The sequence below is a fragment of the Triticum aestivum genome, chromosome 6A, assembly GCF_018294505.1.
Source record: "Triticum aestivum cultivar Chinese Spring chromosome 6A, IWGSC CS RefSeq v2.1, whole genome shotgun sequence".
NCBI classification, from domain to species: domain Eukaryota; kingdom Viridiplantae; phylum Streptophyta; class Magnoliopsida; order Poales; family Poaceae; genus Triticum; species Triticum aestivum.
Window position 1 is genome coordinate 523,093,909 of NC_057809.1, and position 17,625 is coordinate 523,111,533.

The 17,625-nt window shown below is 44.5% G+C and overlaps 1 protein-coding gene across 1 annotated transcript; it reads left to right on the top strand.

The window, feature by feature from the left end:
- Positions 1-5,220: 5,220 nt before the first annotated feature.
- Positions 5,221-7,127, top strand: LOC123130891 (disease resistance protein RGA2; the record flags this gene model as incomplete). The annotated part of the gene is given in 2 exon segments (XM_044550681.1): positions 5,221-5,919; positions 6,039-7,127. Coding segments are annotated over 2 exon segments (1,446 nt in total). The 3' UTR covers positions 6,847-7,127.
- Between the last annotated feature and the right edge of the window lie 10,498 nt (positions 7,128-17,625).

Consider the following 17,625-nt stretch of genomic DNA (forward strand, 5'->3'; position numbering starts at 1 on the left):
TTTGTCTATCCAGTAGCATATAGTGGCTTATTTTTAATTTATTTTAAATTAGGTTTATTGCGAAAACAATACTATTTTGCTTATGTAGTTGTTTTAGTCATATAATTAGTTTTTTAAATTAGTTTTAGTTATTATTTTTGTAATTTTTTACCTGTTGTCATATGTTTCTGTTAGACTATAGTAGATAATTTTTTGTAGTTATTTATTAGTGTTTAGCTACTGTTTTAGTATTTGTTTGTTTAGTTCATAGTGATAGTTGATAAAAATAGTTTTCATACTAGTTCTTTTTGCTAGTAAATGCTTTAGTAAATTATTTTCTGTTGTTTCATTAGAATTATATTTTCTTTGTTGTAGAAAAGTCATTAGAGTAATTTAGTGCTGTTATGATAAAACTTGTGTGAGTTAGTCTCAACTAGTTTTCCTTGAAGTTTTCCTTTGATTTTCCTTTGTTTTTATTTGAACATTATTGTTTCTTTATTGCTTTTGATTGTTGTTTTGATTGATAGGATTGTTTGCTAGGATGTTTGCTTATGTGAATGCTATGTATGTTAATATAGATTTTCAACGGCGTGACGTTTAGTTCTACCAAGTCATTATTCTGAGAGCGTTGTTATCTTCATCAAGTAATACCAAGCAAGTTCACTTTGACCATATTTTTCATACCTATGTTTTATTTGCATGTAGTAGCACCCTTTCAACAATCCCTCCAGTAGTGTTATTGAATCTTGTACCTGAGTAGAATGCATGAGGTAGGAACCCATTTCCCTGTTACAAGCACGAGACGTTGTTTAGTTTCAATGCTACGCTATAGTAGACGGGGTTGGTATAAGTGCTCGGGAGTGGTGTGAGAATGGAGGACTCTACGTCAATGATGACAATTTCATGATGGCATCTGCAAGGACTGCATCTCCATGACCTCAAGACTTCAAGACTCGAGACAAGAATTCAATACACACTACTGGGTGAAGGACGGATTTGATGGGCACCCTGGAGCAACCAGTGGATGTCCGGGATGCATGGAGAAGCGCTATGACATCTTGCGGAAAGCTTCACCCAGACTCAAAGAGACGGAAGAATACTTCATGCCCGGAAGCTTAATTACATGTGCAACCACAAGTCATTATGGGCTCTGACTTGGTTAACCTTAGTTGTGACTCTAGCTGGGACGGTGCTAGCAGATGCAGAACCACGGTAGGATTGGATGAGCACCGGATAGTGGTCAGGGGAACTCTTCTGAAGACCATGTTTCGATCGTCCCGTTCTCAAACGATCTGAAGTGCGAGGACGAAAAGGGAGGGATGGAATCTTGTGGGTAAAGTGCACAAACCTCTGCAGAGGGTTAAAAACCTAATCGATTAGCCGTGTCCCCTGTTACGGACAATTTGAGCATCTGGACTTGGATCTATCTCAGAACTCTCAACACCGGACTGATAACTTAATTGCATATAGAATAGTTTATCATCTGTTTTCTCTTATTGTGATCTTGCCGGTACGTTCAATGTACTGACCTACACGACTGCAACGTATTATGTTGCAGGATTATTTCCTACGACGAGTGAGTTCCATTGTTGGGTTACGGTCTACGCTCAACTTGCCGATGGCGTTGATGGGACTCCACACCCGTTTGATTGTTTGCACTGAGACTTATGATGTATATATCAGTTTTACGTTATTTATACATGTGATTGCACTTTGATATATATATTGATATACTGTGTGTGCCAGCATACTGATCCAGTGATGGCACAGATACACAGAGGCTTGACCGTTTGAGGTCGGGTCGCTACATTCCTATTTCCCGGTGAATTGTAAATTGAGCTATTATTTACAACATGACTTCTTTTTTGTTTCCCGATGTGTAGGTCAAATTTGGATTCGAAGATTTTGTGGTGTGTAGATATACCTTGTGTCCATGATGTAGAAAAAGCTCAATTTTCTTACCTAGTTGCACATTAGTAGTAGCACCTAAAACAGTAGTGGCACTAGACACTTCCTTAAAACCACAACATCTCCTCTCCACCACCCTAGGCCAGACACTTAAGAAATATTGTATAATTTATTTTTGTGGTTTTACATTTCACTTTTCTAAAAAATTTCCACTATCCATCCTTTTATTTTATTATTTACTTATACCTCAAATGTTTTTTAGGACATGAACATATTTTTTGAATCCTCTATAACACTATGCTCCCTAATTTTAAATAGCCCACAATCAATTGAGGTCTCCAGTTAGAATTGAGTCAACCAATTTTGACCGGGTCAACAATTTCTCACGGCTCTCTCATATTTTTTGAATCCTCTATAACACTATGCTTCCTAATTTTTAAGGCCTTATAGTTAATCAAGGTATTAAATTTAGGATTGGCTCGCTTGATTTTGATTGGGTCAATAATTTATGGGGCTCTCCCATTCAATTCTTTTAATTCACTATGTTCCCTAATTTTGAAACCCTTTCATTCAATTGAGGCATTCAATCTTGGATTTGGTTTACGATTTTGACCGGGCCAACAATTTTTCAAATCAATCAACATCAACCGTCCTATAAAAACATATCAGTCCCGTGCACGCTCCCATCAGCTAGAAAAAAGAAGCGCCACCATGTGGTATTGTAGCAACAATATAGTACATGCAGTCACTGGGGCAGAAATTTTGCCACGTAATATAGGTTGGTTAGCGGAGAACACAGAATTACATCACGAAAGGCCCCACCGAAACACCTCATTCATAAATATAAATAAAACACACTCCGTCTTCTCCCCCACCCTCCAAACTAAACATTTCACCAGTTTCAAAATATAAGGGGTATTTGTTTTTTGGAAAGTCAAATTTCTTTAACATTGACCAAGTTCAAAACAAAAATATCGACATCCACAATATTAAAAAATAATATGGAAATTCGTTTTATGGTGAATGTAATAATACCTTGATATTATGGATTCTGGTATATTTCTCTAGAAATTCGATCAAACTTAAAAGGTTTGACTTTTCAAAAAAGTAATACACCTTATATTTTGTAATGTAGTGATTTTTTTTGAGAAACCCACCAACACCAACGACGCATCAAAAAACGCCCAACCCTTCTAGTACATGAATATGTTACGTGGATGCCACAGTGTTCACAACGGCATGAGTAATTTATATGATATGTATGGTTATTTTATATGCAGAACCATACTTAACCCATAAACTATAACAAATTTCAAAACATTTTTCTTTTTGTGAGTGGAAGAAAAATTTAAGGCCTAAAAAAGAACATACTTCTATTCGTTGGCCCCTATCCTGGCATAACCAAACAAAGCCCACTAATTAAGTCAAGTCTTGTCTTCGTGATAAATAAGAGAAACTAGGGAAACTAGATAACCATCAACAATTAAACTTGTATTACTATTATCTTTCACTACTGTAAATCCTATAGCATTGGGGGATTGATTCATGTGGCTCCCTAATTCAGCGATATAAAGCTGTGATTTTCTGTTCTTATTTTTTTTACAAAAAGGCCTCAGATATATTCATTATACTGACACCCGGGAAAAATAAGGAAAATGCATCAAGATTCTTGGAGGCCAATCGTCCTCTTCCTTCAAAACAGGCCAATGGCACGCTGCCACCACTGCCTCTCCACACATGAGCCATCAATCATTGTTGATCGTGAACGAGAAGTCATCAAGGTCACGGTCCTGCCAGACCAACGCTCTGGAAAAGAAACTGTGAAAAGCTTCGCCACCAGAAGATCCACATGTACAATGTCCCAAACGACCAAAAGACCTCACATGCCGCACGACGGCACCAGATTTCGTACCAACGTGGTAGAGAGTAGGCCGCAGGACCAAACTGCAAGGGAAGTCGTCGCTGCCACCATACTAACTACCCTGCATACTCTAACTTCACTGGCCCAAAATACTGGCCGAAATCTACCGCAACGAGCCATCGATGCTGCTGTAGCGCTGACAACATTGCGGTGGAGAGCTTCGAGAAAAAATATTCGTCAGATTGGCGTCACCAAAAAAAACTTAGAGAGTTGACACAGTCATAAGATGGAGACGCTGCAACAACTCTTGTTGACGCCAATCTGATGAATAATTGATCTAACGAATATGGAGAGGCCACAAGAGTTGTTGTAGCCTCTCCACCTTCTACAGCCAAAACAATAAGGTTGGTCGTAGTGGCAAGTATCATATACTAGTATCATGCATACGATACTAGTGTATGATACTACATCCATAGTGCAATATATGTTAGTATCATACATGACTTTATTTATTAGCATGTATGACACATAGTAGCACAACATTTAATATGATACGGTATCATGATATAATACTTAACCCTTTCTTTCTTTGTTTAATTTTATGTCACCTCATCAAATTTGCCTAGTTAACATGCATAATACTATCTACGATACTCCTATTACAACCAGCCTAAGAGTAACTAAAGTCCCAAAGCGAGTAAAAACTAGAGCTTCATCCAGCAAATCAAGACCTCCCCGCACTCCCAGACCGGCAGAGCCGGCAGAGGAGGGGTGACGGCGCGGTGTGTCCTGAAAATCTCCTCTCCGGTTTGAAGAGGGGACCTTTTACTTGAGGTACTCCCTTTGTTTTGATTGTGTGCATGCAGGGATCAGGGTTAGTTTTATACAGTTTGTAATATCAATTTGATGTGATTATAAATTTTACTGAATTATATTATCATCGAACGATGAGATTGACCCGAAAGATAAACCTTTCGCTACTGCAGTGCCTCGAGTGGACGGCAAGCTTGGCCAATAGGATGACGAATGACCATATACGCATACACGGTAGCTGAATCGAGACTGGATGTCGACGAATACCTATTGCATCAAGCTGAACTGACCTCATCTGTCCGTTTCCTTACTTATGTATCAGGTTATCAGTAGTTCAGTACTACGATGTTGAAAGCTGACAGGTAGCCTTGGATCTTTCTTCTTGGCACCTTGATCCCAGTAGTCAACATTTTTTTCCCACATAAATACGATGTAACAGCTGCCATAGGCATGAAGGAAGTTTCTCCGTACATTATGTGGATGGATCGACGGTGATACCGATTTTAGATATAGCGAGTGAGAGCATTCCACGTTATCGAGTTTGAAAGTGTGAGTGGTGGCTTCAGATGGCTTCATGTATGTTCTTGTCACACCTTTGTTGAATAATTAATAAAAATGATCGTATGCATTGATTGATTTTTAACCTTCTTTTCCAAAAGAAAACCTCCGGTCTAGGCTATTAGTTGGTATTCAGACACACCTACCTCAGAAGACTTTGAGATGGATCTTGCAATATCCGCCGTTACAGGTGACCTCGCCAGCCGATTCATCTCTTTCCTCATGAACAAATATGCGGATCGTCTGTACTCGGAGCAGAAGGTGGAGAGACTGCAACAACTCTTGTTGAGAGTTCACACGGTCGTCGAGGAGGCGGACGGACGATGCATCACCAACTCTTGTATGCTCATGCAGTTGAAGCAGCTATCGTCAGCCATGTACCAAGGGTACCATGTGTTGGACAACGTCAGGTACAAGCAACATAAGGAGGCATCCAAGGACTTGGTGAGCGATTCATCTACCTCGTCCGATTATATCATTCCTTTCAAACGTGCTCGGACAGCCTATTCTTCGACAAACAAGGCCTCCAACTCGAGATTACAAAGTGCACTTGAGAATCTGGAAGGTGCTGTTACTGACATGGTGGAGTTTGTTGTGCTTTTGGGCGGATGCGAGCGCATCTCCCGGAGACCGTATGATGCCTATCTTCAGGTCGACAACTTCATGTTTGGTCGGCATGTCGAGAAGCAGAAGATCATCAACTTCTTGCTGCAAGAGAACATACCTGGTCCTCCGGCAGTGCTACCAGTCGTTGGTGGACGTGGAGTTGGGAAGAAAACTCTTGTTGCACATGTATGCAGGTATTTTTTTTGCAAAACTCATCTGCCTCGTCTGATTATATCATTCCTTTCAAACGTGCTTGCGCAACCAAAATAGTTGTTCGCCAAACAAGGCCTCCAATAGTTGCACATGTATGCAGGTATGACAGGGTGCGTTCTCACTTTGCAGTTATTTTGCACCTGAACGGAGACGGTCTTACGAGAATAACATACCATGAAATTCCGTCAGGGAGGACACTGGTAGTTGTCGAGTTTGCTTCCGATGTAGATGATGATGACTGGAAAATATTTTATTCATCTGTTACGTGCATGGACAGAGGAAACAAAGTGATAATCTTAGGCCGAAATGAAAGCTTGAAGAAACTTGGGACTGTCCAGAGTATATCTCTGAACCGTCTGGCATTCGAGGAGTACAGGTACCTGCTCAAGACGCTCGCATTCGGAAGCCTGAAGCCAGGAGACCATCCGTGGTTAGCAACGATAGTGGAAGAGTTCGCTGTGGTGTTGGAAGGATCACTTGTTTCAGCTAACTTGCTTGGATATGCAGTGAGAAACAATCTAAATGCCCATTTCTGGCTTAGCACATTGAACAAGATCAGAATCACAAGGAAGATGATCATGTCCAGGTTTGGCTGCCATCCAAATGGCCTTTTCGATCAAGACCGTCCGGTGCACTTTGGCTCTCACCACCTCTTGTCTCCTGCTGCTCGCCTTATACCCTCTGCTAGCTGTCTGGATAGTAGTCTACCCAAAGTCATATTCGGGGACGTACTAGCAGAACCAGGCCATATTGCTCCAACGAAGGGAGATTTTAGGCTGATCTCTTGGGAATCAAGGTTACCACCATATACTGCGTTTGTTCATCTGTCTCGCTTTGTTCCAAGTTGTGTGGATGATAAGCCTGAAGCACCCTTGTCAGGGAGGAAGCGTCTGGGGCCATCTGCGTAGTCTCATGCCACATATCTTCAAGTAGCATTTATAGATCTTATGAGATATTTAAAGCTCTGAGTATAATGTAAAGATAAACATACCAAATTGATCATAATCACCTTTTTTCAGTTTGGACAAGAGTCACAGGAAAAGTTATATGTGCCATGGGTTGGTTCATAGGGATGGGGTCCGAACTGGCAGCGTATGTACAATATTGATTATGTTTTTTAGTATAGGAACCTAACTATCTCTGTAAGAACATGTTATGAGCTTTTATTCGTCAATGGTAGGTGTGATCACCGAGAGTGACTTTTTGTGTAAAAAAGCATAACATGATAGCAGCGCTGCATTGAAGTAGTCGCGCGCTTACTACTCCTGTGGCGTTGCTGTCATCCAACGGTCACCAGCGCGCTGATCAGACGGCTGATTCGTAGCAGCCGCCAAAAATTAATCATAGCTTTTTCTTATCTCTAGATTTAACCGAGCAACTACACCCTTTTGTCCTGCTAAACCTGATAAGTAACTCATTTTTTTCTTAAAGCATGGCAATTATACATGTTAAAACCTAGCAACTTGTCTATAAATCAGTGCTTAAAACCCGGCAACCCCTGCCAAAAAGTTCCCCGACAACCAAACTAACTTGGCAACCATGTGTATACATCTGGCAATTACGCTTGATTAAACCTGATAATCATGTGTGTGTGTGTGTGTGTGTGTGTGTGTGTGTGTATGTATGGCAAGTGGCAACCCCCGTGTGTAGGATGACAAACCAAAGGTTATGCAAGCATGACAAGTTACACAAAATACACATGAAAACTTGATATAATTAATCTGGCAACTAGGGAAGCAACTAGTGGCGGAGCTACAAAAAATATGTTGGGCGGGCCTGATAGTACAAACAACACTACCAAATTAAAAATCAATGCATTAATATGGGCTAGACTTCGTGCCATTTTTTTTCTCCAACCCAGGGCGGGCCATGGCCCTTTCAGCCTTGCTGAAGCTCTGCCGGTGGAAGCAACCATAGCAATTATCCCGGCAGCCACAGTTTTGCAAAAATGGAAAGCTGTATGAAACAACGTGGTAGTTGACACAACTAAAATCTTAACCAAGCATGCAACACATCACGATGACTGCCTGTAAATAATAGGCAAGTAAGTACAATAACCTGACAAGTACTGGCAATTTGTTTATTGGAACACATCAAAATGGAATCTAATTTGCAAATCTCACCACGACAAAGCCAACGATAATAGTAAATCATGCATCCAAAAAACATAGACCATCATTCAAATTATTATTGCAAAACGCCTTAGACCGATTAGAATTTCTGATGTTTGAAACTAAATGAGCCGGTTGATATTATTGCAAATTGCAGCACCGAGATTGTGCTTAGCTTAATTAGTCGTACTCAAATAAGGTAGCCTTGGCCTAGCTGCCTATGGGCGAAGCAATCCGCGAACTACGGTGTGGCTACTCTTGTACGGATCATATTTTCAGTCTTTGTATGAATGATTTGCCTTGTTAAGTTAACCAATCTCCCATTCCCCACAAAAAAATATGGTACTCCTACTACCTTCATCCAATAATGTGTGCATATACATTTTTGGGGGACATTTACATTCCCCCCTAACTTGAATCCACTACTGATATTTGCCCCTAATTTTTTTTGTTCTGTTCAAATTTGCCCCTAATTTTTTGGTGTGCTCATATTTGCCCTTACCAAAGCATTTTAGGTCACCCGGATGTCCTTCCATCAGGTGAAGGTTGTTTGACCGTTACTTAAAAAATTCATATGAACTCAGAAAAATGTAATAAAGATATCAAAATGTTCAGTGAAACATCACTCATATGTGTATGTCATTTGCATTCATGAAAAACACTATTTAAACCTAATAACATTAATAATTTGTTTAGGATGAATGCAAATGAATGAACATATATATAGGTGATCAATGTAAATGACATACGTGATAGCTAGTGTTTTTTCAAGCATTTTGATATCTTATTTGCATTTTTCTGATTCATATGAATTTTCAAAGTAGCTGTCAAACGACGGAAGAGCACTCAGGCGACCTAAAATGCTTTTAGGGGCAAATATCAGTAGTGGGTTAAAGTTAGGGGCACAAATTCAATTGGCTTTTTTTCAAAAGTTAAACTATAAACCTTGACCAAATTTCGAAAGAAAAATATATACATTTAGAATATCAAATTCATATCATTAGACAAGGTCCCGAGATATATTTTCGTGTTAGATATTTTTTTAGTACTGTATTATAAAATTTGTTAAACTTTGCTAAGCTTGACACACAAAAAATATATCTAAATACGCTACATTTTGAGACGAAGGAAGTACTAGCGTCCAATAGTTTTGGTCAGTTCACACACTTTTTTTTTAAAAGGGGGACTCCCCGGCCTCTGCATCAGAGTGATGCATACGGCCATTTTATTAACCAAATAAAGCAGTGCAAACATGGTTCCAAGGTCTCCAAAAGTAATGAAAAAGTAAAGAAAGTTCACACAGAGCCAAAACGGGCTAGAAACACCAACTAGCCATGAAAAGATGCCACAACCGGCTGGCTAAAACTAGGTAGGTAAACTAAATGCCTATCCTATTACATGACCGCCATCCAAACCGGTTGAAGATATCCCGAGCTACCATCTCCCAGCGGAAAGATCCAGTAACCAAATGCTCCCTGGCCTCCGTCGGGGTGAGTAGCGACCACGAACGGATCAGTGCCGTAGTTCGGAATATAACCTGCAAAAAGTGGATACATGATATTCTGTTAAAAAACCAAATCATTTCTTCAAGTCCAGATAGTCCACATCAAAGCGCAAACACCAATCCGAATGTATCTCGCTAAGTCAGGCTCAATCCCATTAAGCCATGTCCCAAATAATGCGTTAACATAATTCGGTGGATTGATATTAAAAGCAATGTGGACCATCTGCCAAAGTACTTTGGCCAATGGGCAATCAAAAAAGAGGTGTTTGATTGTCTCATCCCGATCACAAAAACTACACCTAGTAGGTCCTGTCCAATTACGCTTTATCAAGTTGTCCTTGATTAAAATAACTTGTTTATGGACAAACCACATAAACACTTTTATTTTCAAAGGAACTTTGACATCCCAAACATGCTTGGAGGTAGGAATGGAGTTTGAATTTATAACATCAATATACATTGATTTAACTGTGAATACTCCAGACTTAGTCAGTTTCCAGCGTAGTTCATCGGGTTGTTGAGAAAGCTGGACCTCCATCAGTCTCCTAACTAGACGGAGCCATTCTTCCCAACGATTGCCCACTAGCGTCCGTCGGAACTGAATATTAAGGGGGATAGATTGAAATACCGATGCGACGAACACCTCACGTCGTTGAACAATACGGTACAAAGACGGATATTGGATGGCCAAGGGTGTGTCACTGAGCCAAGTATCCTCCCAGAAACGTGTACTAGTGCCATTTCCAATAACAAACTTTATCCTATTAAACAAAGATTGTTTAACTTTCATCAGTCCTTTCCAGAAAGGGGAATCGGTCGGCCTGACTGTAACCTGGGACAAAGTTTTTGTCTGGAGGTACTTGCTGCGAAGGATTTGAGCCCACATGGCATCATTCTCCGTTGAGAGCTTCCACAGCCACTTGCTAAGAAGGCATCTGTTCTTAACTTCTAGATTCTCAATACCGAGACCCCCTTGGTCTTTCGGTCTACAGATGATATCCCATTTAGCAAGCCGATATTTTCTTTTAAGCTCATCACCCAGCCAAAAGAAACGCGATCGATAGAAGTCCAGTCTCTTCCTAACACCAACTGGGACCTCAAAGAACGATAGGAGAAACATAGGCATACTGGTGAGCACCGAATTTATCAGGATTAATCGGCCTCCGTATGACATGAGCTTGCCCTTCCAGCAACTCAGTTTCTTCTCAAATCGGTCCTCGATGCACTTCCACTCTCTGTTTGTCAGCCTACGATGGTGGATTGGAATACCTAGGTAAGAGAAGGGTAACTCTCCCAACTCGCACCCAAACAATTGCCTATAAGCCTCCTGTTTGTCTTTGGCTCGACCAAAACAGAACAGCTCGCTCTTATGAAAGTTAATCTTTAACCCGGTCAATTGTTCAAATAGGCATAACACAAGCTTCATATTTCTCGCCTTGGCCAAGTCATGCTCCATAAAGATAATTGTATCATCAGCGTACTTAAGGATGGATACACCTCCATCAACAAGATGAGGTACCAATCCACCTACTTGACCATTTTCCTTAGCCCTTCCTATCAGAATTGCTAACATATCCACCACAATGCTAAACAGGATAGGAGACATCGGATCTCCTTGTCTTAGGCCTTTATGTGTCTGGAAGTAATGACCTATGTCATCATTAACTTTAATTCCCACACTACCTTTTTGCGTAAATGATTCCACCTGTCGGCGCCAGGCTTCATCAAAACCTTTCATACGCAATGACTGTTGGAGGAATGGCCATTTGACCTTATCGTACGCTTTCTCGAAATCCACCTTAAAAATTACTCCATCTAATTTTTTGGAATGGATTTCATGGAGCGTTTCATGCAGGACGACCACCCCTTCAAGGATATTTCTGTCCGGCATGAAAGCAGTTTGGGACTGTTGCACCACAGAATGCGCAATCTGTGTGAGCCTATTAGTCCCGACCTTGGTGAAAATTTTGAAACTAATATTCAGGAGGCAGATCGGCCTGAATTGCTCAATCCTCACAGCATCCGTTTTCTTAGGAAGCAGTGTGATAGTTCCAAAATTCAAATGAAATAAGTGAAGCTGTCCAGAGAACAGATCATGGAACATAGGTAGCAAATCCCCCTTAATAATGTGCCTGCACTTTTTATAGAACTCGGCCGGGAATCCATCCGGACCGGGAGCTTTATTGTTTTTCATCTGTGCAATAGCATCAAACACCTCCTTCTCTGAGAACGGGGCAACCAGAATATCATTTCGGCAGCCGATAACTGAGGCACATCCTCAGTCCTGGACTCATCGAGGGACACACAATTATCCTCCGGAGGTCCAAATAACTGCTTATAATACTCGGTAATGCATGTTTTTAGGTTATCTTGTCCTACAATAGTGCCCTCATCTTGTTCAAGATGAAAGATACGCTTCTTTCTGTGCTTACCATTATCTATCAAATGAAAGAATTGAGTATTCGTGTCCCCTTGGACCACTTTGCGGACTTTAGCACGCAAAGCCCACTTCAATTCTTCTTCGCGGAGCAGTTCTTTCAACCTCTTCTCCGCCTGAGTTTTAACCTGAAGCTCAGCTGGCAGTAAAATCATGGATTCGGCCTTTATGTCCAGAGCCTGTATAAGAGAAAGGAGTCTATCCTTTTCAATCTTATACACACCACTGAGGTGCTTAGCCCAACCTCGTAAGAAACTTCTCAAATGCCTAATCTTATTCTGCCAACGCTCGATCGCAGTCCTACCTCCTGCACCTATATCCCATTCCCTGGCAATCAAGTCCAAGAACCCCTCGCGTTCGAACAATGACATCTCGAAAGAGAAGGTGTTCTTGTTACCCACGTGGTTCAGCTCCCCTGAGTCTACGAACAAGGGTGTGTGATCGGATATTCCCCTCGATAGAGCTTGCACCGTAACCAGAGGGAACTTTTGTTCCCACTCCACGCTCGCGAGAACTCGATCAAGTTTTTCATAAGTCGGGTTTGGCAGAGCATTAGCCCAGGTAAACTTTCTATCAGAAAGCTCTATCTCCCTCAGATCCAGGCTTTCAATAATGGTATTGAACATAAACGACCATCTGCCATCAAAGTTATCATTGTTCTTCTCCTCTCTCCTCCTAATGATATTGAAATCACCTCCAACTAAAATTGGAAGCTATTCTGACCCACAGATTCGAACAAGGTCCGCCAGAAACTCCGGTTTAAGCTCGGGCTGTGCGGCACCATAGACCGCCACCAAAGCCCAGTTGAAACCATCTATCTTAGACCTGACTCGAAACTTCACCGCGAAGTCGCCCATCACTACACTTTGGACTTCAAGCAAATCGCATCTCACACCGAGTAAGATACCACCCGATCTTCCTCGCGGAGGGAGGCAGTGCCAATCGAAATCAATACCACCCACAAGAGAGGAAAGAAACTGGGGCACAAAATTATCTCCACCAGTCTCCGATAGAGCAATGAAATCTAAACGCTGCTCTAAGGATGCCTCAGCAAGGAACCTTCTTTTAGCCAAGTCCTTCAGACCTCTGCTATTCCAAAAGATTCCTTTCATATTTCATCATGGAATTTTTTAGTGGTCCGAATCCTAGCACTCCTACGAACCGCGGAATCGGGATAGATCTTCCGTTTCCACTTGTGCTTTGGTTTACTAGGCTCTGACGCTCGGTCCTCATAACCGGGTTCAATTAAACTACCAGTATCATTCTCTAGGGGCACATCATCGTCCTCAGACTCATGACTGGGGGGTGCTAGATCCGCACACAGATTATCGAGCACTCTAACCCCTAACGCACCAATCTCATCATCATTCATTGGTTTAACCGCTGCAAGATTACGAATAGTCTCTAAGGCACGCTCCGCCTCCAAATCTAACAGATCATTCACCGAATTGGTAATCTCACTATCCGTAGCACCTAGTGAAACTCCTAATTGGTTTGCATTATTTATAATCTCCTCATTAAAAAATGCAATAAAGAATTAGAGATGTTGACGGACATACCAGAAGATAATGCAGCATCCTGAAGCTTGGTCGCCCTCATAGCGCACCGCTGCTGCATATCATCCACCTCCGGGAGCTCGTGGATGCGAGCACTCATCCGTCTTCCCGTCGAGACGGGGTCTGGGATCCCGCCAAAAGCGATAACCTCCTCCCTAGTAAAGCCTGGCGCCGAGTCCCTCAAAGGGTCAACCGAGGTTACCGAAGAGGGCAGCTGCGGGCTCCCAAGCCCCTCATACAGGTGCCCCACGCCGGGGTCCGCGGCCACGGGTACAAACGGAGAGGGGATAACATGGGCCGCCTGCCCGCGCCCTCCTCCCGCCCCACCCGCCGGCGCAAATGGAAGAGCCGTCGGCGAAGGAGAGACGGTCCTCCTGACCGCCTGGGACGAAGGAGGGGCCAGGGCCACCTGCCCCAGCCCCCCTCCCAACGCCGCTACAACCGGAGTAGCAGGAGCCGAGGCTGCCTGCCTCGGGCTCCCTCCCCTGGAGCTAGCCGACTCCAACGTGACCGACCTCACCGGCGTCGGGAAATGGAGGGGGAAAGTCAAGGCCTCCTGCCCCGAACCCCCTCCCTCCAACACCAGCTCAGCCGCAGCAAACCGCACCGGAGCCTCGACCACAGGAGGAACAAGGGAAAGAGAAGCAACCTCCGGCTCCCCCACCCCAACTCCATCCAGAGTCCTCGCCGATGGGGCCCTCACCAAGCGTCCAGGCACAGAACTGCCAGCTCCCTCAAACTCCAACGGAGGAAGCGTGCGCTCAAACATATCATCAGAGTCTACCCGGTCACTCCAAAGTCTGGGCGGCGCAGATGCTGGATCAAAGGACCCAAACCGCAACGAAGTCATAGGCACTGAAGGTGATGCTGCCGGCTCAACCCCGGTCCCATCCCCGGGCAACTGAGCATCTGGGAGAGAGCCGTTAGACCCCTCTCGTGTGGACTCATCAGTCTGTGCCCCATTGGCTCCCGCACCGCCATCTCCCTCGTGCATATCAACATCATTCCCATTAACTACATCAGCAAACAGATCAGTGTCCTCAAACTCAATCTCGAGCGGGAACACCTCTCCCCTATAAGTCCAGTTGACCACATCAGGCACGAACTCAATATCCAGAATACTGACTAAAAGCCGGGCCACCCCATGAGCCCGGGTAAAAGCCATATCAACTCTCTCCGTCTTCCCAACCATCATACCCAAACTGGCCACAACTCGAACATCCTGCAAAGGCTTAGACGGCCCCCCTACAAACCGCAACCAGACCTGCGTAAGCGGCTTTCCCTTAGGCTCCACGTTCTTCCACTCGTGAAACTCCAGAATGCACGAAGTGCCAGGAACTCTACACAAACTAAAGCTCAACAAACGCTGCAAGTCATCCACCGTGGGGAAATCAACCTTAAAAACCTTTTCTTCGAGACCAACCAGCTCCCACCGAAAGTCCCCCGGAGCCAGCTCCTAAAGCCTCCGCACGATCTGAGCCTCAGTCACGTCGCCCTGAGTAGCTTTCACAACCCCGGTGGTCAAACTCTGGGTCTCCTCCAGAATCTCTCGCGCAGCCGGTGACTCAAAGAACATAAGCTCAGCACAGTAGACTCCGTACAAAGTCAGCGACGGAGCCTGGTCACGCAAGAACGGGCACTCCCCCGAGGCATGTGCCGGCTTGCCACATGACTCACACAGCTCGGCCACACACTCAGCAATAAAGTGGCCCTTCTCCCCACAACGATAGCAAAGCATCTTTTCCTTCTTGCGCGCATACTTGGACGCCCTCTCAGCATCCGACCTGTCAGTAGCCTCTGCCACAGTCCCAGTCGCAGGAACCTCAACACTGGCCAAGGCAGTCACAACCTCCATCGCCTGGGAAGGAAGATCAGTGGACGCGTGATCGGCCTCCAGTGCCGACGCCGCGTGCTCAACAACTACCTTAGGCGGAGGCGGGCGGCGAAACCTCCCACGGCCCCCTCCCCGACCACCACGATGACCCTGATAGCCTCCTCTCTGACGGTAGTTTGGGCATGTGGCTCCTTCAACAAATCCGCCTGGAGGGCCGAGAAACGGTCTCTCGGCAGACCCATCACTCGACCAGGCATGGCCACGACCTCCTCCCGTGGACGAGGAACCACGATGCCGTCCCTCACCATACGCATCTGTTGGGGAACGTAGCAGAAATTCAAAATTTTCCTACACGTCACCAAGATCTATCTATGGAGAAACCAGCTACGAGTAGAAGGAGAGTGCATCTACATACCCTTGTAGATCGCTAAGCGGAAGCGTTCAAGTGAACGGGGTTGATGGAGTCGTACTCGTCGTGATTCAGATCACCGATGATCCTAGTGCCGAACGGACGGCACCTCCGTGTTCAACACACGTACAGCTCGACGATGTCTCCCACGCCTTGATCCAGCAAGGAGAGAGGGAGAGGTTGAGGAAGACTCCATCCAGCAGCAGCACAACGGCGTGGTGGTGATGGAGGAGCGTGGCAATCCTGCAGGGCTTCGCCAAGCACCATGGGAGAGGAGGAGGAGGGAGAGGGGCAAGGCTGCACCAACGAGAGATCAAATCGCGTGTTATGGGCAGCCCCATGCCTCAATATATATAGGGGGAAGGGGGCTGCGCCCCCTTTAGGGTTTTCCCACCCCCTAGGGGCGGCGGCCAGCCCTAGATGGGTTTTGGGGTGCGGCCAAGAGGGGGGGGAGGAGTCCATCCTCCCCAAGGCACCTCGGAGGTGCCTTCCCCCTTGAGGACTCTTCCCTCTAGGGTTCCCTAGGCGCATGGGCCTCTTGGGGCTGGTGCCCTTGGCCCATGTAGGCCAAGGCGCACCCCCTACAGCCCATGTGCCCCCCCGGGGCAGGTGGCCCCACCCGGTGGGCCCCCGGGACCCTTCCGGTGGTCCCGGTACAATACCGATGACCCCGAAACTTGTCCCGATGGCCGAAACAGGACTTCCTATATATAAATCTTTACCTCCGGACCATTCCGGAACTCCTCGTGACGTCCGGGATCTCATCCGGGACTCCGAACAACATTCGGTTACCACATACAAGCTTCCTTTATAACCCTAGCGTCATCGAACCTTAAGTGTGTAGACCCTACGGGTTCGGGAGACATGCAGACATGACCGAGACGTTCTCCGGTCAATAACCAACAGCGGGATCTGGATACCCATGTTGGCTCCCACATGTTCCACGATGATCTCATCGGATGAACCACGATGTCAAGGACTCAATCGATCCCGTATACAATTCCCTTTGTCTAGCGGTATTTTACTTGCCCGAGATTCGATCGTCGATATACCGATACCTTGTTCAATCTCGTTACCGGCAAGTCACTTTACTCGTTCCGTAACACATCATCCCGTGATCAACTCCTTGGTCACATTGCGCATATGATGATGTCCTACCGAGTGGGCCCAGAGATACCTCTCCGTTTACACGGAGTGACAAATCCCAGTCTCGATCCGTATAAAACAATAGATACTTTCGGAGATACCTGTAGTGCATCTTTATAGTCACCCAGTTACGTTGTGACGTTTGATACACCCAAAGCACTCCTACGGTATCCAGGAGTTACACGATCTCATGGTCAAAGGAAGAGATACTTGACATTGGCAAAGCTCTAGCAAATGAACTACACGATCTTTTGTGCTAGTCTTAGGATTGGGTCTTGTCCATCACATCATTCTCCTAATGATGTGATCCCGTTATCAACGACATCCAATGTCCATAGCCAGGAAACCATGACTATCTGTTGATCACAACGAGCTAGTCAACTAGAGGCTCACTAGGGACATATTGTGGTCTATGTATTCACACGTGTATTACGATTTCCGGATAATACAGTTATAGCATGAATAAAAGACTATTATCATGAACAGAGAAATATAATAATAACTTATTTATTATTGCCTCTAGGGCATATTTCCAACAGTCTCCCACTTGCACTAGAGTCAATAATCTAGTTCACATCGCCATGTGATTAACACTCACATGTCACATCACCATGTGACTAATACCCAAGAGTTTACTAGAGTTAGTAGTCTAGTTCACATCACTATGTGATTAACACTCAATGAGTTTTA